General features: G+C 44.9%; 1 protein-coding gene across 2 annotated transcripts; it reads left to right on the top strand.

Annotated features, from left to right (window-relative positions):
* Nucleotides 1–3,044: 3,044 nt before the first annotated feature.
* On the top strand, nucleotides 3,045–25,805 carry LOC136422295 (trichohyalin-like). Of its 2 annotated transcripts, XM_066409961.1 has the most exons (27): nucleotides 3,045–3,175; nucleotides 6,422–6,574; nucleotides 6,895–7,111; nucleotides 8,148–8,287; nucleotides 8,529–8,573; nucleotides 9,000–9,155; nucleotides 9,426–9,530; nucleotides 9,994–10,193; nucleotides 10,233–10,290; nucleotides 10,710–10,764; nucleotides 15,487–15,878; nucleotides 16,241–16,347; nucleotides 16,570–16,629; nucleotides 16,822–16,895; nucleotides 17,185–17,316; nucleotides 17,785–17,917; nucleotides 18,199–18,309; nucleotides 18,900–19,097; nucleotides 19,822–19,902; nucleotides 20,088–20,154; nucleotides 20,498–20,632; nucleotides 20,995–21,185; nucleotides 22,077–22,191; nucleotides 22,851–22,938; nucleotides 23,348–23,457; nucleotides 24,706–24,878; nucleotides 25,292–25,805. In XM_066409961.1, the coding sequence occupies exons 1-27, from the start codon at nucleotides 3,121–3,123 to the stop codon at nucleotides 25,385–25,387; spliced, it is 3,447 nt and encodes a 1,148-aa protein (XP_066266058.1). In that variant the 5' UTR covers nucleotides 3,045–3,120; the 3' UTR covers nucleotides 25,388–25,805. The 2 variants fall into 2 exon arrangements, with proteins under 2 accessions (XP_066266058.1, XP_066266057.1); XM_066409960.1 differs by having other exon boundaries at nucleotides 9,994–10,290.
* Nucleotides 25,806–25,877: the final 72 nt, after the last annotated feature.

Raw genomic sequence — 25,877 nt, 5'->3', positions numbered from 1 at the left:
TATTTCTAGTATTGCACTTTCTTTTACAATTCGCTTCCCTCTGTACCCCCTGATGCCACCGATGTCGTACTAAATGTTGTCTAAACAGGCGAGATGTAAAATAACTAGGAAATGCCGGATCCTTCCATCTGCTTGGATATTACCTACTAGTAAATTCTGACTCCTATCAAGGACATTATATGGTGTCCTTGCTCCTATGTGTTTTTGCCAAGCCAGCGTAATTCTGCACCGTTAAAGACCGGCCACTTCCTGTTGTGCAGAGTCTGGGCAGACTTGGCGGGCGCCGCGGTTTAATTAGTGTGTTGTTGTGAACACGCCAAGGTCAACATCCAAGGGCAGTTCAGGCAACGCAGGGAACTCCACTAGACCTCTTGGGTTGCTTGACAAATACTCTATAAAAGGAAGGATTTCAAATCTCGTTGCTCTAGCACGAACAGACACTTGTACTTGGAAAACTAGATATAAGCCAGATATATTTAAAGGTTGTCAGTAAGAAATATTTTCCGGGATTATCCCCAACTATGGGATTTCACGGTGCCTGAACTATTTCTGAAGACGGCCGAATAGGAGAAAAAAAATTCCTGGGAATTACGTATAGTTATCATATAGGTTATCAATCACTATATGCTTATGGATTTATCAAGAATTCAGTCATGTAATCTTTGTCTTAATCGCTTTATCTTATGTAACCACCCCCATGACCTCAGTCAATGAATAGTGGCCTGCATGCTTGGAGCTTCTCAAACAAACCCTGGTGACCCCGTACACCCTAGCCTGGATACCAGACCTCCAATCTCTAAAATATATATCGATACATATTTTAGAGATTGGGGGTCTGGTATCCAGGCTACGTACACCCCTGAGTAGTCCTACCGGGCTAACTTCTCTGACAAAGAGTCAAATTAAGCTACGCCACTAATGATTTTTTTCAGTTACTTTCCCCCAGCATTTCTAAGGCAGAGTAGACAAGTAAAACAACGAACTGTAAATTTTAAAGAATACATACATTTCAATTTTCAACACTACCATGTTACGATAGGCCTCTCTATACAAAGTAGTCTTTAGCACTCTCATATGATTAACGTCATAAATGAATATTCATGCTTTCTGACACCCCATAGGATGAGGAAAATGCATATTTTATGTGTTTCTTTTACTCTAATTAGGTTCTAATGAGCTCATTACCACCCGGGGAGCACCCTTCTGTGAGCAGTGTGAAAAACTCTTGATCCCCGATTCATTAGCTAATTGTTTATTATTCATTTGCGCATGCATAAACAGATAATCTGCTGGCAATAACAAAAGAACATGCCGAACAATACGAGGTTTTCTTTAGAAAACTTTTAATTTTCTGATAAGCTTTCATTCTGTGGATGCCTCATGACCTCAATGAAAAGCGACCCGCAGGCCGATTTCGGCTTTGTATGAACAACCAAACCAACAAACAGACTGACCAACAACAAACAGACAAATTTCCAAGAAAGCCGGGCACTTCTAAGAAAAGCTGTGTAAAATCCTCTGTAGAGGATTTAGGTTCTGGGAATACCCATACATCCCAGTAATACATCAGCTTGTGTACATGTACTTCATAATGAGAAAAACTATTTGCAACATAGCTTGACACACACAACATAAATCTCACGCTCTTTGTTACAAAAAATCACTAGCTAATTGTTTATTATTCATGTGCACATACATAAACAGATAATCTGCCGGCAATAACAAAACAACATGCCGAACAATACGAGGTTTTCTTTCTCTCTGAGGCTACCAACTTCAAAGAATAATCCTCGCATACCTGAATCTAGCCTGCAAATTCATAGCTCCGTCGTCGTCGTTTAGCGAAAGAGCAAAGCTCTAGAGGTATCTTTAACCTCCTTGATTAAACCTACAGTTTCTGTGACTGTATGAAAACCATTTTAGTTCATGAAAACCTTTGTGGAATGAATTTCAACGAAACCCGGTAGTTGCTAGGAACACCTATGCTAGCCTGTAATCCATACACTCGGTGCCTCCCCGATATCTCTACGGCACTGTGAGTGACCCTCACCCGCCCAGACAGCTTAGCCCGCTCGGGGTGTTGTTTACGGCCTTGCATTAATTAGCTCGGCACCTACGCGGCGGCGGAAAAGTAGGAAGGCAGCGGAAGTAGGGTGTAGCGGAAGTAGGATGGCAGCCAGAGGTAGAAAGGCCATCAGAAACTGACTGGCCCGGTAAAACACCACTAAGCCGACCCTAGAGACTGGGACCAGGCTACACCTATGCGTGTGTGCAGAGACTCGGTGGGGCCAAGGCTGACAAGCAACCTTGATGAATTCTATTCTCCTTGTTTCTCTAATTGAAAATAAAACATTTTGTAAATGGAAAGAATTATATAAACAGTGGTTACTCTAAGAACACTTTAATGAGTCTGATAAGCTTTCATCGCTAATGGAAGACCGAACTGAGTGGAGCAGAAGGACAGATTGTCTCCCGAGATGACATCACAGATGTCCTCGTTCAAGGTTCAAGGTTCAAGCTTTCATTTCATTCTACCAACACAGATGAACTTTCAAGCTAAGCTTTCATTCTGTGAATGCCTCATGCATGACCCCAAGGAAAAGTGACCGGCAGGCCGATTTCGGCTTTGTGTAAACAAACCAACCAACCAACCAACCAACAAACAGACTGACAGAAAACAAACTCTTCTGCATTTCCTAGAAAGCCCAAGGAGGTTTTGGAACGCCGGGCACTTCTAAGAAAAGCCGCGTGAATTCTTCTGTAGGGGATTTCGATTCTGGGAATGCCCATACATTCCAGTAAAACATCAGGTTGCGTACTTTATCATGGGTAAAACTATTTGCAACACAGCTTGACACACACGACATTAATTTCTCTACATTGAAATCATTTCACGCTCTTTGTTTTAAAAAAATCCGACCCCCTTTGGGTTTTTAAATGGAACAACCCTAATACGTCACGCATGTTTACCCCCTGTGGATGAATTGCACTGATTGGTGCATTTCCCAAGTCAACAAAGATCACGTGATGTGAGAAAACAGCTGATGTTGTCATCCGGGGTACATAAAGGTGCATTGCCCGTACTTTGCCCTCATTAGACCAGAAGGACGCAGACCCAAGATGAAGTGGACGCTAGTGTTCTGCGCTGTGCTGTGCGCCCAGACATGGGCAAAAGGTAAGGAAACTCTCAGAATTTCCATTCAGCCATTTTTCGTTATACATTATCATTGTTCTGCTCAGCCTCACATATCAGGCTTTGCTTATACACGTTTTTCCCCGTGTATAAAGTTGTTGTTTTTCAATCGCTGCGGGCGGTTACTGCCGTGGGTTTGCACGTGCCCGACAAGCGATCAGAATCGGACCCTCTCAAAATGCGTTTTGGCCAACGCGGGAAGATCCCTAACCTCCATTGCTAGCTAGCAGGCTACTCTGTGCCCGGTGTTTTGGCTTATAAGTTCATTCTAGAGGAAGTGATGCTTACTACCACGTGATCCTATTAAAGTGGTGCAGTTTTCTGATTGATAGAGGTCTGATCGCATGAACGGTAAGCGACCAGAACCCGATAACAAGTAGAATAAAATTGATAAGACAGAGCACCCGGCCCCCAAGTCGGGGCCTACAAATTATGGAATTTAAGTCAGGCTACAGCACTCCTTACTATTATTCCCGTGGATAACACATAGAACCGTATGATTTTGAGAGAGATCTCCTTTTTAAAAACATTAACCCTCGGATTTTCGGCCTTGTACTTTGCCTTTCAAAACTTGTCAGACGGCATATACCTGTAACTGATTGAATAGCGATACATAATTTAACTTCTGTCAGGTAGGAGTACGTAGCGTCAATATTTCTGATGGTTTGTCAAACGCTTGGACTGTTTTTATGGCATGCGACAAAATGTGCGTCTCAAAAATCACCCATTTCTCAGTATTTTTGTAGTATTTTTGTAGTGTGGGTATGCATGGGGTGACTATGGCTAGATTCGGCAAAGGCTTATCTTTGTGCTGCATAAATTTTAGGCTCCTAACGTTATATTTTGCACCACAAATCACCCTCTACGCTAAATTTGAACGGTCCTGCTACAAATAACGTGGAATCACAACGGCTGATTACGCTACACTTTACCCCCGGCTTGTAGGTCACATCATTTTGTGCTTCACCAATCTCCCGTTATTTCTCGGCATTTGAATGAAATGAAGCACGTAGAAACTTGACGGAAGCTGAAAAACATGCCGTTGCAGCCTCATATCTGCTTGTGGCTGAACCCATTCGTACCATAGTGCGACCCGCCCCGCATGTGTGACTAAAGACTAAAGTTCGACAAGTTTGTGGTCACAAAGGTCGGAGTGCCACTTAAGAGTCGAATAGTCGAAAACAAGTGACTTGTGATCGGGGTTACGACAAAAGGGACTGTCTCGGGCTGAATTATCATTAACCTTGTTGTCAAAGCTGTGAAAATAGACTGGAAGCTTTGATTTTAGGTCACTGTTGCTTGATTCTCATCATGAAAAGTATACTCCCAACTTGTTGTTAAAATTTGTAATGATCATGTATTTGTGGGACAAGGAGGTTTTATATTGGTGGGACCAAGGAGGTTATAGGCAGGGACTGATTTTATGGGCTGGTCGGAAGTGTACAAATTCAACAATGCCACAGGGTGCAACAAATTGTTCACAATTCCATTGTCGCCGCAATGCCAATTAACAAAGGTACACAACGCAAATTAGCATTTTGAAGATCGGTAATGAAAACAATAGCCATGAGATTAGCGGATGGAATAAACGTTAACTGTTAAGCTTTCAAGTGGCTTTTGTTTGCGCAAATTCTATAAGGATTAGAATAACAATGGATATTGTTTGTTATACTTATGGCAACGACAATGGGAGAATAGACCCGATTCACACCGGGGAAGTTTCGTGAATAAAAACAAGAACGTTGAAAAAAAACACGTAAGCAATGTACAGTGTATCCACAGTCATAATGATAAAGCCATTGTCAAATACATCGAGGAATGTTGGATATCCAGGTAACAAGATACCCAATACAATTGTTCTCAAGAAACTGGATAAGTTTGGTAAACAGTCAGCTGTTTCAGGACCCTGGTTTCTGTCTTTTTACAGTGGCTGAGTATAAAACGTCTTACCGTTTACAAAACTTATCAAGTTGCTTGAGTAACTTTTGTGTAGATAAAGGTTGTCCCATCTCAGAAACCATCACCTGACGATGACTTAATCGTTCCAGCGTCGTACCAGGTACTGATGTCAACCATCACGTGATTTACCTGCCTGAAGGACGAAGGAAACAGCATTACTCAGCAATTGTTCACAAATTCGCATGTATAAGATATTTTCCATTTCGAGTTATCTCATGATAACGCCATAGAGCATTCGTTTATGTATCTTTCGAAAACAAGTACCAATGCTCACACAAATGCTTCTCTCTACTAGGTTCTTATTGGTCATAGCGTTACCAAGGAGGTCCTTGGCGTTACCGAGTTACAAACACTTTAAGCTAACTATTATTTACCATTTATCTAATTTCTTCAGCAACAAAATGATATATAAAACTGGTGGACGCTTTACGTTAGCGCTAGGTACTGGCGAAGATCTACACTTTAAAATGTGTTAGAAAGGCGCGTTTAATGTTGTAAAAGCCCGCGTTAAACACTGAGACGTAAGTAACCTTACATCTGCTTGGAGATTACCACAAATGCCCCACAGGTAAACTTGTTTGGACTTTAATCTGCCCGTCTCTACCACAGAAAATTGATCTTTCCCCTCCAGTTGTTTTGTCGCCAAACAAACCGCTGACACCATGTTGTTAGGTTTACACACGGCTAAATGTGTGACCAAACTGGTTTCCCGGGGCAGTGCGAAACTCGTGGTTGTTTGCAACATCTTAACCCAAGGGTAATTTTACATTACATGAATATCAAAACAAAATCATTCTAAAACAAGTTTGATTATTTTCCAACAAAAAAGTGGATTTAACCCAAATTTTTGACTGTACAACACCAGTTCCTTTGCACCAACACAGATGAACTTTCAAGCTAAAACAAAATCATGTTGATAGTACACATTCATGAGAAAAGTTCTTGCGCTATTTCTGATGCTTGTTGACTGGGTCAGAACGTCAAAAATGCATTTAGACCGAATGAAGCACAACCACAATTCACTAGTAGATACTGCACTAGAAAAACGACACATTGAACATCCCACAGACCACTGTGAAGAAAGCGGAAGCTATTTTAGTACTTCGCCCATAAAATTTCTTATCATTCTGTTATCTTGGCAGTACAAGGTTGAAATAGCTTGTTCTCATATTTTCCAAACAATCATTATAATTGTAACTTTTTGTCCATACATATTTTCCTTTTTTTATTCATTTATTCATGCATCCATTCCTCCATTCCTTCCCGCAGAGAAGCACCACGGGTGCCCCGACCGGTACCCCTCGGACCTGGCTAAGACCGGTGCCGAGAAGACCTACAATGAGCTCTCGGAGGGGAAGTCGCTCTACCAGCTGGACGTGTACGAGGCGGAGGAGGGCTTCAAGCCGCTGGAGACCCACACGCGTAAGACAGTCGTTATTTGTGATATTTTTACCTTCGCCGTGAAGGTTATGTTTTCGTCAGCGTTCGTCACTTCGTGCGTGTGTCCTTCCTTCTGTGTACACCCAAGGAGGTTTTATATGGTACACCACAACCCATGAATGTCTGGAAGGATTGTTTAGATGGGCATGTCATTGTGAGACCTCGAAAGGTTAAGAGGACCCTAGCGATTTGCTATACTAGTAGTATTGCAGCGGAACCGGTTTTGGGTCTTTCTGTTGTTGCTGTTATCTGTTCGTTCACTCACTCACTCACTCATTCACTCACTCCCTCGTTCCCTCCAGTGGGCCTGCGCAGTAACGACCGCGGCCGGATGTTCCAGGGCTTCCACGTCAGCGTGACGTCAGACGACGCGAAGTGCACGCCGGGAAAGCTGAAGGCGTACCACAAGGGCGTGAAGGAACTGAAGCACTGCAACGTGCTCATCAACAGTAAGGATGAGCCAACCATCAAGGTGCCGCTCAGCTGGAAAGCGCCCCCTTGCGGATGCGTCACCTTCAGGTAAGTGTCTTGAACCTTGGACGAGGACGCCAAAAATAATTACTCAAGCAACTGGATAAGATTTTGAAACAGTCAGACGTTTCAGACAGTATCCACTGTCTTTCGTCAGTGACTAACGATAGGACTGAGAACACCAGCTTTATACCAAAACTCTGAATAGATATGTTAATGAGGTAAAGACAATTTAGGATGTCTTGAAGTAGTCTTCAAAAAGAAGATTAATTCAAGACAAAGTTATGCCAATAGTTCAATTAGCTACTGTTGTTCTAGTACAGTAACTAAATGATGCTTGTCCGGGGGTGGACGAGGGCATCTGTGATGTGATCTCGGGAGACAATGAGTCCTTCTGAACCACTCAGTCCGGTCTTCCGTTAGCGATCTCAGCTCTTTTTATTGAAATGTCACTGAGCCCAACATCCCTTTTAGATTGTCAATGAGGGTTGTGCGTCTACATGGCGATAATCTAAATGTCTACACGACGATAATCTAAATGTCTACATGACGATAATCAATGTAGGGTGTTTTGCACTAGTGGAAGCACCGTGCACTTGTGTCTTATTCTTAGGAAATATCCTCAGACATTAGTTGGCTCTCTTAATTTAAAATTCCAGGTCCTTCGCCTTTGAGCCATATCTTTGATGTGCACAACACACTACATGCCATATATTGTTTTATGTTTCTTTCTTATGATATCGGAGAATCTGTCCCATAGCTTGTAGAATCTCATCTTTCTCGCTTTTACAAACCCGAAGTTTATGGGGGTGTATCCTACCAGTGTTATTGGGAAACAAGTTTGCCACCTTCAATATAGGTCTCAGTCCTTCGTCTTTGAGGTCTGCCTTTGTCCGAGCTTTGTCTGAAGGTCGATGTCGCACAACACATTACAAAGTATGTATACGCATGCACGTAGTCACTACACATTGTTAAAATGTTTTGTCTTAACCTTAATCTATCTCTCTGACCCTCATCTGACCCTCGTCTGACCCTCTTGTTACGTATATGTGCCTACATTGCTATCTCGTGTCTCTCCCTCCAGGGCCACGGTGATTGAAGACAAAACCAAGTACTACCTTGACGACGGTCGTCTCGAAGACGGGCCGCTGACCAAGACGGTGTGCGCAAGGGAAGACGTCAACTATGACGCCGACGTCAAGAACGAGATGGAAGGACAGAAAGGTGAGAACACTCACGTGACGCCCGGGCCACGATCTCATTCCCAGAGTAGCTATCAGAAGCTTAAATTTCGTGAAACGTAATCGTTCTTTTAGTTGAAATTTCGATGTCAATCGTAAAATTACTGTATACTGTAGCAATCAACACTGTCATTTTGTGAAAGTAGCATTTGTACATTTCAGTTTTTAGCCTCCGTTGTAAATCAACAATGCTTGAAAAACTAAACTTCGATTTGTTGTAACAGAGGAAGCAGAGATGATGCCAGTGGAGAAATACCAGCCAAAGAAAGGTAACAATCATCTTTATTTACCCCCTGCTTCAGGAAATATTACACATACTCACTGCTATTCTGATAGTGATAAAGAATGTCCCGTATTTTGATTATCTTGTTAATTAATTAAAAACATTACATGTGAAACTTTGTCCTCATTTTACTTCTCTCCTTGTCCACACCAGACGTGATGACCGTGGTTAAGGAGATCGCGGAAAACTCCGATTTAGAGCCGAATTGCGAAGCCATCGACAGGGTTAACCTCCCGTAGATCACCGTCTGTATGCATTGGACCAAGGTTACAGTTCTGTAGGAGACGCTGTATATAACGTTTTGGAGTCTTCCCCACAGAGCCAGACTGTGCTTGCATCTAAGCATGTACGATACAAATACTAAAACACTGAATTATTGTCATCATATTACATCTCTCTTTATTTCCAACAGACATGATGACCGTTGTTAAGGAGATCGCGGAAGACGGCGAGTACGAGCCGGAGTCTGAGTACGAAGAGGAAGAGTGGGAGGAGGAGGAGGAGATGTCCGAATCTGATGAAGAAGAAATGGACGAAGAAGAAGAGGAAGATATTGAGAACATGGACGGTAAGATTTCCTAATCTTGCCTTAACTTTGTTTTATAAATATGTTATTCTGTATTGGGAAAAGGTGCGCATTGTGTTTTGTAATCGAATTTGTAATCGACATCATTCATTGACATACCTGCTTCCTTCTCATTTTAAAAGTCCTTTTCCGCATCTTTTCATCAAGTACTATAATGTTTAGATTTTTGATACATACTGTTAAGGAATGTTTCGCATTGCATACGTGCAATTGGCTTACATTCTTGGTTTGTTTCTTTGTTTTTCCCTCCAGGCGCCCAGTTCGACAGACTGTGCAAGGCCGCCAAGGGAAGGCTGGGTCAGCGTCCCAAGCGCATGCGCTTCTGGACCATGATGGGGCTGTGCTGCCGCTACGAAGGTAAATCATATTTCCCGTTGATCATTGGATATTGGTCGTCACGTGGCTATGACGTAATTTTCAGTTGGGATGAAAGATCGTATACGTAAGATTTCCTTACTGACGAGCTTTTCTGACAACCACCCACCCCAAAAGAGATGCCTAGCATGAATGCCAGACGCCACCGCACACAAGGCGATACCGATCAATTCTGCTGAGGGAGAAACTTACGTCAGGCTCCCAGAGGCGGCACTCTACCCCGTTGGCCATCGCAGGGTTTAACTCTAACAGTGCCAGCAGTACATTTTTTTTTCCCTGCGACCGCGGAAACTGGCCTGTGAAGTCCCTGGTATCAGTCTGTCATTCATGATAAATATACTTAGTACCCGACTTAGAAGACTAACAGAAAAGCTCTCAGCAATCCGATATTCCACAACATTTGCTTTGAGATTTGGTCCCGAACTGTGTCTGTCTTTCTTACCAGGTGATGAGAGGAGCGAATGCATCAGCAAGGCACGTGAGCACGTCCGGGCCAACGTGGAGGCGGCCCAGGATCGCCGGCGGCCCGACAACCGCCCTCGCCCGACCGGCCGCGTGCCCCGCCCCGGTAGGAAGCCCGAGGGGGAGGACAAGAACAGACCGAGGGTGGTGCGTCCCGAGGGCGAGGACAAGAACAGGCCGAGGGTGGTGCGTCCCGAGGGCGAGGACAAGAACCGGCCGAGGATGGTCCGTCCCGGCTCCAAGCGCGACTCCATGTATGACGACCAGATTCCTCTGAACGGTAAGTCCGGGCACACGTTATAGTATCCATTATTTGATTATATTGCTGCCGGGGTCCCTGACACGGGTGGGCAGCAGTCGGCTAGTCTTCACACCACTCTTCCAAAAAGCTCTGTCCAGGGGGTTTAAGCTGGTGAGGCAACACACTTTAATGTCCTTGCACAGCAGAAATAGTTCCAACACCCTCCAATGATAGTATGAATGTATTATTTAACAAACTAAAATAATGACAGCTAGCCGTGTGAACAACCAAACGTCTACGGCGAACAGAGAGAGGGTGATAGAAAAGGAGAGAGAGAGAAATAGAAAGAGAGAGGAAGGATGCAACGAACATAATCCAGAAAGTGATTGGGTAGCCCTTGTTCATAACAATGTTGCAAAGAAGTTGCAAATATCTATATATTTTCTATTTCATTTCAGTTGAGGCCTTCCGTGACATCAAGAAGAACCCGTTCAGCTGCCCCAGGTCCCCCAGCTTCAGGTCTCACTCCTGTATTAATCCGCGTGTACCCTCCCAAAGAATCCGTCCAAAACCAATAACCGGGCATAAGAGGCGTGTGTTTAGGTGGATCATATATTGCCTTTTATCGGCCTGATCTGATATAAGAAGAATTTTAGATGAAAGCTTGTTTATAACTGTCAGGATTGGGTAGGAAAGTTTCGTCATCCGAGCGATAGGATACGAGCGATACTCATGTTTCTAGGAGTGCTGCGGTCGGCGCTGGAGGTACAACAGCGGCCTCGTGCGGATAGTGGGTACTTGCAGTTTGAAATGCGATAAATATCATTGTCACGGTTAGTTTTGGGTGAATCTTTTTTTATTTCACGACGAATACGTGTGCTTCCAACAGAAAGTAAAACGACTCCATAATTTTTTTTTGTTTTCTAGATTTTTAGTCATAAAGTTGCGTATTTCATCGTTGATTCCAATTGAACAGCCTAACACAGGAATGAGACCTTAATAGAAATTTAAAATATTCATTAAAAATCAGCGGTTGGTGGTAGGTCGAAAATTTCAAAAGGATCTAGGTCCAGGCTGCGATGTGCGTTTCTATGACACAAATTGCAATGTTCACCCTTGACCGTTACCATGGAAACGGGCGTGCCTACTTTTACGGGGGTGGCAATTTATATATTTTACAAAACAGCGCTATAACAACGATTTTGAGGACAAAAAAAGACACTCACGCACAGTACATGTTACATATGTTTATATGAAGACAAAATTAGCAATCCTGTACAGTTAGAATTACGGTCAATGTCGAAAAGAACAGAAATGTCGACAAGCCCCGCTCAAGTCAAAGGCAAAAACTTCTACTAACAGTACTACCAATCATAGATATAACCGAATAACGAAATTACAGTAATAACATGCCACAATGGTACCTTTAGAAAACGAAAGAAGGGCAAAATAGCCATAAACCGCCGTCGCGGGTATTAGGAACGTCAATCATAACAATACGCTAAGCTATCTGATTGGATGATAGCCGCTCGCGTAATCTAGGGCCCAGCCTTTCGTTTTCTCACCTTGGAGTGTGAAAGGAATCTGAGAGCTGTACACATGGCTTCGTGTAGTAGTGGGAATATCTTTGATAAACGTCCCTCTGCCGATAACGCAGCAAAGTTACTGACCAAGATTTCACGGAAGACTGTGGCAACAAGTGGAGGCTGCGTGAAATGGACTGGGGCAAAGAACTCGCGAGGGTATGGGCGGATCGTGGTCACGAAAGCAGAGGGAGGAGATGGAAGCGTGGCCGGTCCTCACCGATTGGCCTACTTCCTGAAGTCGGACCTTCCCTACCTCCAAACACACAAGCACGTTAGCCACCTCTGCAACGACAAGCTCTGCGTGAATGTAGCCCATCTATCTTACGAGGAGAGCGTTGTTAACCAACAGAGGAAGAACTGCTTCGATCACGACAGATGTACAGGACACCCAGGATACCCCAAGTGCCTCACAAAGCAATAAATCCGTCAAATGCTTGAACTGTGCCCCCCCCCCCCCCATAAGAAACGACATCCCCACAACAACACCCCAACACCCCCCCCCCCCAAAAAAAAGGAAGGTCACGGGAAGTCACGGGCGGCACGACCGCCGGGCACGAACGCATCGAGTAGGTACGGTTTAAAGGTCAAGTGTGAGAAATGTTACTATATGTAGATATAGTGTTTCACAATAACACACAGCTTCCTAGTACAACCTCGACGCACATTGTCTAGTCCCTTTTCTCGCTGTAACTGTGTTCTTTGGAAAAGTTCGGATGAAGGTGCTGTGCCTTGTACCCAGATCCCTTCTTCCTTTTTTCTTTCCTCCACCATGTCTTCACTCTTGTGGTCTTGTAACCCTTTCCCCTCTGTCGAATCTTGTCTGCTCTCGCCTTGCTGTCTGCCCGGGACAGGAACCGAGCTCCTGGGCCTCCTCGTTGCAAGGCGCAACCAAGACGCTTTGATATCTTGGCGATAGATTCGCCCATTCCACCTACGGCCGCGGAATGGGCGGCACTTGCTGCCTTACCCGCCGCATTCCGTTTGAGTGTTCTTGCTTTGGGAACCGACTTGAGTGTGCGCAGATGATGGGCCTCGCAAATGTTGGTTGATCGGAGGTTGCGTTGGCGCTTGATCATCTCAGGTGATAACTTGTATTCAATAGACGTCATCAGCTCTTCCCTGTCCCCTTCTCCCATGCACAGGTCCTGTTTCCATGGTAGGTGGTATGGCTTGTACCTCCCGTTGTCGTTAGCTCTAGCCTTACAGGCGAACGACACGCCTTTGCACTTGGTGTGGTTTCCACTGAAACAGTCCAAAATGTTGTTCTTGGCAGCTGTGACCGCATTTATGAACTTTTCATCATCCACTGGAAAGTGTGCCCTTGCCACTTCTAGCTCCGTCTCGCAACGTCGGGACAACGCGTGGCTAAGGATGTGGCAGAAACGAATCTTCTGGGCCTGGGACGGATTCTTCTTACACGTCGAAGGTAGCGGCTTTCCGAGAATGAGTTGAGCGCTCAGTCGCAGCTTGAAGACGGTCCTGCGCTGCCCACGTGAAACGTGGACAACACAGTCTTCCTTGCGTACAGTAACGCCCTCCTTCCAGATGTGATACCCGCCGATTACGTCGGGTTCTCCTTTGCCCTCGACTTGGCCCGGGACCTCATCCTGGGTTGACGACGTGGATGGCACGGCGTCGCCGGAGTGTTCGTTCGCCTTCTTCATGCTCTGAAGGGCTTGGTATTTAGCCTTCATGGTGTCATAGGTCTTTTGGACGCCGTCAATTGTCTTGCCGTCGTTGTCGGTGGTAAGACCAGAGAGTGCTAGCGGATTTGGACCGCGGAGCAAGTCCAACGCAACCCTTTCGCCCATGGTTTTCTCGGCATTTCCTATGGGTTGGTTAGGGTCAAAAGTGACAGAGCAATCACCTTCGTGCCCTGGGCAAGGGTTTTCCTCACCGCGTGCCCTCAGCATTTCTCCTTTCTTGCACAGTTGATTGACAAACTGGAACCCCACCAACAGTTGCGCGGGTGTTTCCGTCTCATAGAGAGGTAGCGAGGCCTGTGTCGCCCTTTGAGACACACCGCGGTAAGACGGGTTGTTGTAGGCGCCATCGGCTATTCCATCGATCGGTAACGGCTCTCCCTCTACAACCTCTCTACCGCGGAGTTTCAGTGCCTGGCGCACCTTTCCTCTGTTGTCATCTAGAGAAGACTCCAGAATCTTCTCCATGCTGTCGCAGACCCCAGTCACCGTGTTATGCATGTTGGACATACTCGGCGTACATATATCCATAGCGCTGAAAAGGGTCTTGGCTCCCGTTACGCCAATGCCGATCTTGGTGAGACCCACACCAAACTGGACATTCGTTTTCGCTGGCCGTGGTCCCCTCTCCTTGCCAGGAAGACGCTCACTCTCTTCATATAACTTTACTGGGCCGAACACGAACCCGCACCTGATACACTCCAGGCTTTCTTCTGACACAAACCCGCGCTGTGTCTCGCCAGAGGTCGGCATGGTGCACCGAGGGCTGCATTTAGGATTCTCAAGGGAATGGTACGTCAGGAAGTCATTAATCAATTTGAGTAAGAGGGGCACGAAAAACAATCTTTGCCCTCGAACGCAGCGTTCGATCTCCTCGTTCTCAACCTCTACTAAGTTTGCAATTTCAGTCGGCTCGGCGGGTAAGGGACGCAGCCTACCTGGTGAAGGATTGGCACCGGCCTGGCCTGTCGCCAAGCTCCAAATGTCGCTCCTGTGACGACAAATCTCTTCGACGTTGCTGCCATCTTCTTTTGAACTGGTATCTTCATCTGAACTGGTCTGCTCTTTGCCAGGCTGACTTCTGTGTCCAAATTGCCCTCTATTAATGCCCTTCTCCTTCCTCCTCTTCTTCATGTCGTCGAAAAGGCCTTTTCTTCGTAGTTGGTTGAGATAAATGAACACAATATGTGCCGAGCACGTTCCTCTGACAAAATCACCGAAAATGGATCAAATATCAAGTTCCGGTGCGTCATAAGGGCCGAGGATGGTCAAACTCTATATCCTGTGGTTACACCTATTGGACTTCTGGACTAATCTGGTAGGTGGCGCTGCCAAGGCCGAAAGGGAGGCATGTTCATTGCGCTGTTGCTTAGCAACGGAGTGACGCAAAGCAGAAAAACTTTCAGAGATTATCGGGAGACAAGTATTCCTTCGATTGACAAACCATATTAATAATCGATGGTTATTAAGGTCTCACTCCTGTATTAATCCGCGTGTACCCTCCCAAAGAATCCGTCCAAAACCAATAACCGGGCATAAGAGGCGTGTGTTTAGGTGGATCATATATTGCCTTTTATCGGCCTGATCTGATATAAGAAGAATTTTAGATGAAAGCTTGTTTATAACTGTCAGGATTGGGTAGGAAAGTTTCGTCATCCGAGCGATAGGATACGAGCGATACTCATGTTTCTAGGAGTGCTGCGGTCGGCGCTGGAGGTACAACAGCGGCCTCGTGCGGATAGTGGGTACTTGCAGTTTGAAATGCGATAAATATCATTGTCACGGTTAGTTTTGGGTGAATCTTTTTTTATTTCACGACGAATACGTGTGCTTCCAACAGAAAGTAAAACGACTCCATAATTTTTTTTTGTTTTCTAGATTTTTAGTCATAAAGTTGCGTATTTCATCGTTGATTCCAATTGAACAGCCTAACACAGGAATGAGACCTTCATCGCCCCCCGGCAGACCGACACCGAGGGCATCAGCGCCCTCTGCCAACTCATGGAGGGAGTGCAGCGCCCGACTGGACAGCGCCCCCGCCCGCCCATGCGCAGACCCCGTCCCGGCATGAGGGGAGAGGAGCACCGCGGCCCCCGCCCGCACATGCGCAAACCACGCCCAGGCATGGAGGAGGAGGAAGGCCGCGTCGGACCACGTCCGCACATGCGCAAACCTGGCATGGAAGGGAAAGACCGCCCCGGCCCCCGTCCGCACATGCGCAAACCTGGTCCTGGCATGGAAGAACGCCGTAACCGTCCCAACCACCCCATGCACAGGAGACCCGATATGCCAAACAAGGAGCGCGGCAACCGGTATGCCGAGGGAGTCAAGCAGCTCGGTAAGATTGGGTCATAGCCACTTTTGAGTCATCTATATACATTCAACTGGGCAGTCTCATTAACTATGTTGAGGTTTGAGCTATTTCGAACTGATTCAGTTATCACAATAGGGGAAGGCCCTTAGGGTATCTAAATTTTCTCCCACTAGTCCTAGTCGTAGTCGTATTTCCATTAGCTTGATTATTTAGCCTTTTCTTTCATAAGCTAGATAACTTGATGAAATGATTAAAATATGAGGAATCAGACTAATACTAACGCCTTGCATGTGAAATCTTGCGTAGCTGTTCATTCATTTATTTAAGTATTCATTCAATCATTCAGTCATTCATTCAGTCATTCATTTGACATAATTTTTCCCCAGCCCACAAGGCACGTGAGGGAGTGGCCATGAGACGCACGCAGCGCAGCGCGGAGGAGCCCAAGCCAGCACTGCTGGGGCACAAGCACGAGCAGCACAGGTTTGATAAGGTCAGGGTCAATTCATTCATTCATACATTCATTTATTTATTCAATTCGTTTCTTTTGTGTATGTATGCATTAATTAAATCATCGATTCAAGCTGGTGCGTTAAGCCGAATGGCGGTTACATCGGCTATACAGAAACAGATTTGTTTATCTATGTAATCATTCATTCATCTACTCATTCATTCATTCATTCATTCATTCATTCATTCGTTTCTTCTCTCCCAGAAGCCCACAATGTTCGGACACCAACACGAGAAGCACATGTTCGACGAGGAGTACAAAGAGGTAAGTTAAGATGTCAAAGTTCATGCACATTTTCCAACGTATTTGTTTACTTCATGCTAGTGTAGCGTGCACTAAGAAATGGGTTAAGGTTGTAACAAATTTCTTAGCTGACTTAACATTTTCCTCAAGTTTCATTAGCAACATATTGAGTCAGTGTTTCAGAATACACTAAGTTTTACCTGCGCACTACAGGTGCTCCAGGATCGTAAGGAGGGAATCTCCAGGTGTTGCTCCGTGGAAGGCGAGGAGCAGGAAGACTGCTTCAGGTAAATTCTTATACACACTATGATAATATACACCAAAATATTTACTTAATCAACTGTATATGATATTGTTTCAGACCTTTCAGGTAGCATCCACTACATCTTTTCAGTGTCAGTGGCGTTTACAATTTCAGTATATGTGTTTTGGCCTCTGGAGCATTTAGACACAATGTAGTGATGACTACTCCTTATTCCTTCATGGTCTGACTAAAAGTACCAAGTCTTGCTTGTTGTCACACCTTAAAGCTAGTTTGTCCTGGTCATCATTTTGTACATCATTCCTCCCCCGTAGGTCCCAGCAGAAGACAGACATGGACGCCCTGTGCTCCCGGGAGGACCTTACCACCCACGGCAGGTTCGGGCTGAGCCATCCCTGCTGTCAGGAGGAGGAGGGGCGCCGCGCCGAGTGCTTCGACCAGGAGAGGTATGTTGTTTTGCATTTTTTGGTCAGGTTAATGTTAATTTCCTAGCCTCTTCCAGGCTCCACAGGTCGCTGGAAAAAAAGTAGAAATTCGCCAAAATAGACGCAAACTGTAACGTCTTTGGCGGACCGACTCCTGTGACATGTTATTCGTCTATTTGGCCAATTTCTACAGTAACCATTTTTCCAGCGACCTGTGGAGCCTGGTAGAGGCTAGTAGTTTCTCGACATGTAGACTCTAAACCATAATATTAAGTGAAAGCTGTATTTCTTTGGTCACATATTGGGTGGTAGGTACATCTTGTTTTCGAAATAAAGTGACATAACGTTGGGCTCTCTAGTTTCATCCGATGTTTCAAAATGCCCGACCTCATTTTGCGCTGACAAATATGTCAAATGCAATGAAAGCTGTACATGTATATATTGACTTGGTGTTTTTCAATGATCTAATGCAACGTGTTGTATCAACAGATACTGGTACGACGAGGAAGTTCATGAGACAGACTTCACCCCTGACCTTGAGAAGTTCTACGACTCCCTGCAGGACCTGATCGACCTTGAGAACCCGTGGAGAAACCGCGCCATCGCCATCGCACCCGAAAGGGTAAATCTTTATTTCATTTCATTTTTGTCAAAAGATAAGCTTTTAAGAAATCTTCACCTCAAAACGTAGCTACTACAAACAAGTACATTGGATAGGAAGTTTTGGAAGTAAGAACAGAAAATGGGCCATCTTAGTCATCTTTATTGCACAAGTACGGCATCTACTGGTACAAAACTACAGTTCCATAAGGCTAATCTACCGAATACAAGAGTGTGTGGACTACGCCGTGACTGTTGATATACACTAGGCAAGATAAAGATGCCATTTGTCTCCCCACGCAGCTCGGCCGCTACTGCGACATGGCGAAGAAGTGGCAAGTCATCTCCAAGGAGGACGTGCCGAGCCAGTTCGGAGTCTTCTACAACTGGTACCAGAGGGTGCAGCAGAAAATGGTACGTTCAACTGTGACGTCAATTTTTCGGGACTATGGGAGCAACTTTAAACAAAGGATAAGACCCCCCAAAAAAATTGAGTTTTGCGTCTGACCTTGAGAAGCTCTACTACGGCCTGTAGGACCTGATTGACCTTCAGAACCCCTGGAGAAATTAGACACAAAAATGTGCCATCTGTTTGGTCAGATTGAAAGATTTTTTTGAAGAGGCATCGTTATAATGCTACAGTATCATCCCCTCCAAGGGGGGACCGTTCGCTTTCTTATCCTGCCCCTTTCTTTCTCTTATTCTCTCTCTGTCACTCTCTCTCTCTCTCTCTCTCTCTCTCTCTCTCTCTCTCTCTCTCTCTCTAGGCGATGTCTTGAGAATTGTAGGAGATGTATCGAACAAGAGCTAAAGATTCAATTACTTAAAGATGATATGAAGCTCCATAGAGTGAACACCATTACCAAAGCAATGGTTCACAACTGCTGGAGTTCTTGCAACTTAAGATGTCTATTTTTACAATCCTGGCCATGGTATTTGAAATGGGCTTCTCCTCTCTCTAATACGTAAGTAAGAACTTTAACAAAAACGTTTTACCCCAACAGAAAATGGTGGAGTGCTGTCAGATCGAGGAGGAGGAGAAGATGCAGAACTGCATCGCTGAGCAGAGCCGCCAGCGGGTGGACCGGTACTGCAGCATGGACCCTAAGTTCCCTGCCCAGCCCGCCCACCCCTGCTGCCGGATGGACATCAGCGAGAAGTACCAGTGCTTCGCACAGGAGAAGGTCGACTTCAACGAAGAGGTGAGAACATTCACCCTGTAGTATTCACTTGAAAGTTCATCTGTGTTGGTAGAAGTAATTCCGAATGGAGTTAAAACTGTAGACGCCAACACAATAAATTGGACTTACCCAAATTGTCGACTGATCAGCTAGTCTTTGTCAAGGAGTCTCATCTGTGTCTCATCTGCATAACGTGACGTCACAGAAGCAGTGGATTGTTCACTCCTTGACAAAGACTGTAGCTGATCAGTCAAAAATTTGGGTAAGTCCAATTTATTGTGTTGGCGTTTACAGTTCAAACTCCATTCAGAACCCTGTAGTATTGTTACCAGTAGACCATAGCCCGTATTGTTCATTCCCTTGTAGCCAAGGCCCTTAGAATCTTTGTCAGCAAAGGTAAGCAAAGAGCCCCATGTTGTAGTGCTTTTACCACCACGTGGCTAAACTAAAAGTGGTATGGAAACAGAGATGGACACTGCGCTACACACATACACCGAAGGTGTGAGAAGGGTTTTAACCAAAAAATATTAGCATACATCTTTGATGATCCTCGTTTACTTAAGGATGATCTTATGAAACTAAACCTGTCGTCGAGGACATGCACCGTTGACTGTTTGAATGAAGGGCTCATGATCTTTGTATCTCTGTCGATTCACATCAATGACAAGCAACCACTTCAACCCAACATCAATTATTATGAAAAACAGGCAAACTGACTCAAGTTTTGTCGTTTTATACGACTCAGGTCCACTCCAAGGACTTCACCCCTCTGCTGTCTGATTACATGGAGGAGTACTGGGACTGGCTGGAGCACAGGATGGAGGAGGTCAGTAAAGTAAAGCCCGTTAGTTCTGTAAGCTTAAAGAAGAAACTGTGATGTCTACAACATCCCTAGAAACCGGCCCGTAACTTGACTTTCCAGCGCTCTCAGTGTAATCTAAAACAGAATAGGAAATTTTGTGATATCTTCTGGGTTGAAGAAGACTTAACCAATGTTGTTGCTTTTTCCAGGGTTTCGAGAAAGATCCTGTCATCGACATGGCACCGATTAAGGCTCAGATCCCAGACATCACCTCAGGTTTGTTTTACAGATTACCGATCACTACTAGTACCATACTGAGGAGTCATGAATTATCAAAGTATAGAGCAAAGATTGTAGGAAGATCACAGCACTCACTGGCTACAAAATTGTGAAATAATGGCTGTCTCTACACTTACATACTTAACCCCCATCTAAGCTGTTATACAGACATACTTTACTTACGACGATATTCATATAGGAAGCGGTTCGTTTGCTATGTTGAAACGAAAGAAAACGAAAAAAAGACTAGTTCAATTTTCAGCCTAGCAGCGTCCATCAGAACTGCAGCTACTTGAATGAATCTTTCTTCTTAAAAAAACTTTTTTCTTTCCCTTTCCAGAAGAGGAAGAGCTTGAGGAGGAGGTGGAGGAGATCGAGTTCTCCGACTCGGAGATGGAGGACATGAGCGAACTGGATGATGAAGCCATCGAGGAACCCGAAGAGGAGGAGGAGGAGGAGTCTGAAACAGATGCCCGTGAGTCACTCTCTTTAGCAACATCGCAAAACCTTGTATCAAAGACGAAATATATACACTGGTTACGTGTAGAGAATGCACGCTTAACATGTCTTATTTCATTGTCTGTTTATGATCTTGAATTTTGCACACCTGCATCTTAAGCTTACGTTGATGGAATCAGCTGTTGGAAGTTACTCTTCCTATTCCTGGTACCCCTGTGCACCCTTAACCTAGTAACGGCCAGTATGTATATCATTACCAGTGGGCTAGCCCCCTGATGTAGCGATTGCACAAAATTGTGTGGCCCAAGGGTCACCGAAACGGAAATGGTCTTTAACTTTTAACTTTAACTAATATGGTTTGCCTGTTTTTTTTCCCAGTCCGCCCCCTGATGCCCCGCCTGGTGCGTAAGGTTGACTGTTGTAAGGCTGGGAAGGACGCCGCAAACAAGCCGCGAACCTGCCGCAACAAGGCGCTGTCGCACATCGGCTCCCTCCCGCTCCGTACCGCCAGGGGCAAGAACATCTGTCAGAGGATGTTCTGGAAGTGCTGCCAGCGCGTCAAGAGAACCGTGAGTCTGCGTTTCTTACAATACGATATTTGTTGAACTGTGATTGGTTAAGCCCTTTGCACCTGGCCTATATAAGTCAGAACACACTGTACTTGTGCTAAGTCGAGCTTTGTTGACCATTGAGAAATCGACACACAAGGCGAAACTAGTCTGGGGGTGGGCTCGAATGAAGTTCTAAACGGTAGCTGTTCGGCTACAGCCTCTTTTTGAAGATGAGAAGTGTGTACGGTTGACTTAGGGTTGTCCACTACATCTTGCCTTCTTTTCTTACAATGTTACAAACTCACGATGTTCTTGATACAGAAGTTGCTCTGTAGATATCCTGTATGGTATGACCTTACTATAACTTAGTATAAAAGTTCATGGAAGTTATTTCAAAAATGAGGGATCCGCACAAGTATAAGACGAAAAGCTGTGCATATCTGAGATAAAAATGCGCTACCTCTCTGGCAAAAGATACGTGACAATTGTTGGAACAGTTTTAATGTGGCTTGTGACTGGAGGTGGTTACCTGACCAGGCTTGACTTGGTTTTTTATTGGTCGCTGAATTGATGCAGGGTATTACAGGTATCACACAATACACAATATATACAATATCTTATCTACACTTGCATTTTGTGGAACTGTCGCAAGGGTCTGGGCGGCTGACATTCGGCGCCACCAGGTGACCTCAATACGACCTTGCCCAACCAAAGTCAGGTACCCATTTACACTTGGGTGGAGTGAGGAAAGTCGTGTTAAGTGCCTTTCCCAAGGGCACAAGAATCGGTGACATGACGGGCTTCGAACTCGGGACCTCTTGGTTCTGAGTCGAACGCTCTGTCGTTGCGCCACACGACCCCACACGTCCCCGACTGTATCTCTGATTGCCATGTTCTGTTCTACCACAGGGCATGACGGTCGCCCCCCAGCCGCCCCGCGTTCCCGCCAGCGGAGAGTCAGAGGAGGTCATGAGCAAGGAGTCGCACGTCAGCAGCGAGGAGTCGGAGGAGTACATGGCCGAGAGTAAGTACAACACTCCTAACTATAGCTTAGTTCCTGTCCTGCTGCTTAGCCTCTACCAGTCTCCGCGGGTCGCTGGGAAAACAGTAGAAATTGGCCAAATAGACTCAATTGTATGAAGGGAAGAGAGTCGGCTACGGAGATAGGGTCCAATATTGCAACCCTAGACTGCGGATGGGAATGTTATCCTCCATGGCCAAAGTCCCCCGGCAAATGTTCTCTCTATTTCCGACGCGGTTAGTCTGGTAGAGACTATTTGCTGCTTCTGTATGGAATAGCGTAGGTATTACATGTAGCTACTGTTTGAAACAATAACTTTCCACATATTGTACCCTATACTATAACTGCCAGTAGTATTGCTTCACGTAGAGCTTAATGTTTGTTTGATTTATTGATTGATCGGTTGGTTGATATTTCTGTATTTTAAGGTCTTCGGGCTGCCACTTACATGAATATTGTAGATGAGAGGATAAATAAAGATAGACTTGTTCGCTAATCTAGCCAAAGCTAGTCAAATCTAAAGTAGTTCCCAGAAATAATGAATGTTCAACAACGCTACAACTGTCGCCGTTGCGTTTTTCTCATCTAAACCTGCATGAGGTACTTGCTGAGTCTACATTTATAACTTTAGAGTTTGACGGTGTTTCTTGTTCCATGCACAGAGGTAGAGAAGAACATCCCTGTAGACACGTCCTCCTCTGAAGAGGACATGGAAGATTTCGAAGAGATGGACACAAACGAACTGAACATGTAAGTCATGACAATCATAACATTATTTATATTCCTTATGGGTGCTGTTTTGATATGCAGACGAGATGTTTTCATGTATCTGCTAGCATCTATCCAGTAGTATCTACATGTATCTATCTGTCAATTGCTGTCTCCATCCATCTATCTAATGAAAATATCTATCTGCCTCTGTCTATCTCTCTATCCAAGTATTTAGCTATCTAACTATTTATCTCACCGTCTTTCTGTCTGTCTGTCTGTCTCTCTCTAGCGATCTCTCTGTCTTTCTGTCCATCTAATCTATAAAAAGCCAAACTGAGACTAGTTTTTCTTTAATGTAGACAGTCCCCCTCATTGATACACCAGTAGGGTTTTTAAGAGGTTAGTAACGAGAAAGTCTCCATTTTGACATGTATTTTTCCCGCTGCAGGCTTGAGAACGAGCTGAGCGACATGGACATCGACAGTGTCGTGGAGGAGGCGGAGGAAGATGAAGAGGAAGAGGAGGAGGAGGGATTCTCTCCCCGTGCTCCAGGAAAACGTAAGAAGCTTTAATTCACTACATCGGAGTAAGCAACAAATCTTTGAACCCCAAAACACTCCTCTCATTGGTTAAAGCTTGGGAAAATGGGAGATATGAAGACGAAACTCCATCCATGGAACCAAATCGGTGGATCAGTGTCAAAAAGTTCCAGCCAGCGGTCCAACCCACGGGTATAAAGTAAGGTTGGACTTGTCTGTGCGTAATCCTGTAGTGCAGTTCTTCTATGTCCTGCCAGAGGGCACCTTCCATTTTTGATGATCCCCATTTAAGCTTCTCAGGCCAGGGCTGACGTTTGCTATTTCTGAATGCATTGTTTCTCAAATAATATCTTCCTATCGACAAACATTTAAAAACTTTACACAACAAAAGAGTTTGCTACTATGGGGAGTTTTCGAGATGAACCGGTCTTTACATAAAACCGGTGAAGTCAGATCTCATCTTGAAGTTCTCTTGTCACGTGATTGGATGTTTATTATCACGTGATGCTGAATATCTCTCTACCTTTCCCTGCCAAATCGGCGGGTAATTGACAAAAGATCAAGTACCTCTGTACTTGTCAACAGGGTTCTCCCTAGAAATTCAGAGTGTTACTTCAAAGACTTAATGTTGTCTTGAGTCTATCTGCGTCTTTCTTTAGTGCAGTTCCTATATGCCCCATCCTCCCTACATGAGACCGACCCTTCTTAGCCTCAAGTGAGGGGGTGAAGTTAGCCACCACTGGCTGCCTTAAACAACATCTTTCCACGGATAACAAGGTCCTTTATTAACGACCAAGATCTATAAACAATCAACAGCCGACGTGACCGTTTCGTTGACCGTCAGCCTACTTTCAGGGCAATGCTGACTGAAAGTATTCCACACTACAGCTATGTGACGACAACAATGCGACCCTAAATATTGTCATCATGATGTCCAACTAGCCTGGAATCCATACCCTTGGTGCCTCCCCGATATCTCTACGGCACTGTGAGTGACCCTCACCCGCCCAGACAGCTTAGCCCGCTCGGGGTGTTGTTTACGGCCTTGGATTAATTAGCTCGGCACTCTTGGGTCGGCGGAAAAGTAGGATGGCAGCGGAGTAGGGTATAGCGATAGTAGGATGGCAGCCAGAGGTAGAAAGGCCATCAGAAACTGACTGGCCTGGTAAAACACCTTTAAGCCGACCCTAGAGACTGGGACCAGGCTAGATGTCCAACCTGATGAAATTGATTATTCACGAACATATTTCTATTTCCCCCTTCCAAGGCCGCGGAAAGCCCGGGCGCAGGTTCGTGCGGAGGTGTTGCCGGGTAGGGAAGCGGTTTGGCCGGTCCAGCCGCGACTCCTGCGAGTCCAGGGCAGCCTCATTCGTGCGCAGGATGCGCCGCCCAGCGATCCGCAGGGTGTGCAGCAGGGTCCTCAACAAGTGCTGCGAGAAGGTGGGGGACCTTTTTATTAAATCAGATACTCCGATACATAGAAATATAGATACATAGAGATAAGCAGAAAGATAGATAGCTTTTTGTTGAGTTTGAAAGGGGAGGATGGCCATGAAATGATGCCTTTACGTTCACGAAAAAAAACTTATTGCATGTTTTCAAGTTTAGATTATGCGTTTAGAAGCATATAGATAAAAGTACAAAGCTTAACGCTTTACATGATCTTAACTTGCATACATAAGTCAAATGGTATGATTATATATTGAGAGATTATGTATATACAGACACAGAGAGAGAGAGAGAGACGTCACTGTACATTCAACTCTTTGGTTGAGGACTAACTTCTCAGCAGGCTAAAACTAGTCTAACGTTGCAATCTATCTTTAACGTTGCAATCTATCTCTCCGTTATAGATGCCCAGGCCCACCAAAGTTCCCGAGACCACCACCCCATCTGTGGAACCTGCCACGACCACCCTTACCCCAACCACCACAGAGATTTCACCCTAAACCAAACAAAACCAAACCAGCTATAATTAAAATAATCCAAATCATTGTTATTTCAACTGATCTGTAGCTACTGTAACTACTCCTCAAACCATTGTGAATGTGTATTCCAACAAGAGAGTGCCATTTTACTTCTGATGAGATCAAACCAAACTTACTGTAGACCTTGTTACCAACAAGTAGAACCATTTGTACCTGTTATCAGTTATACCCACCCGATGTTCAGACCGGTACATATGTCAGGACAATGTACACATTTTCATACATGCACTTTCATAGCCATAGCTTTCTACCGTTTGTAATGAAACCATTCCAAGATGTTGCCCTCTTTCTTGGATTAAACTCAGATTCTTGTGCAATTGTAAACCTGTGACACCGTTTATGTTGATGTGATTTTAAATAAAGATTGTGCTTAAGATGACTGTCTATCTCAATCTATCGACTGAATCTAGTTGTCCAAAATTGCAAAAAAAGTTCAACTTGATCAAGGATT

Source organism: Branchiostoma lanceolatum, chromosome 16 (genome assembly GCF_035083965.1).
Source record: "Branchiostoma lanceolatum isolate klBraLanc5 chromosome 16, klBraLanc5.hap2, whole genome shotgun sequence".
Lineage (NCBI taxonomy): Eukaryota > Metazoa > Chordata > Leptocardii > Amphioxiformes > Branchiostomatidae > Branchiostoma > Branchiostoma lanceolatum.
This window is presented reverse-complemented; position numbering and strand designations above follow the sequence as displayed.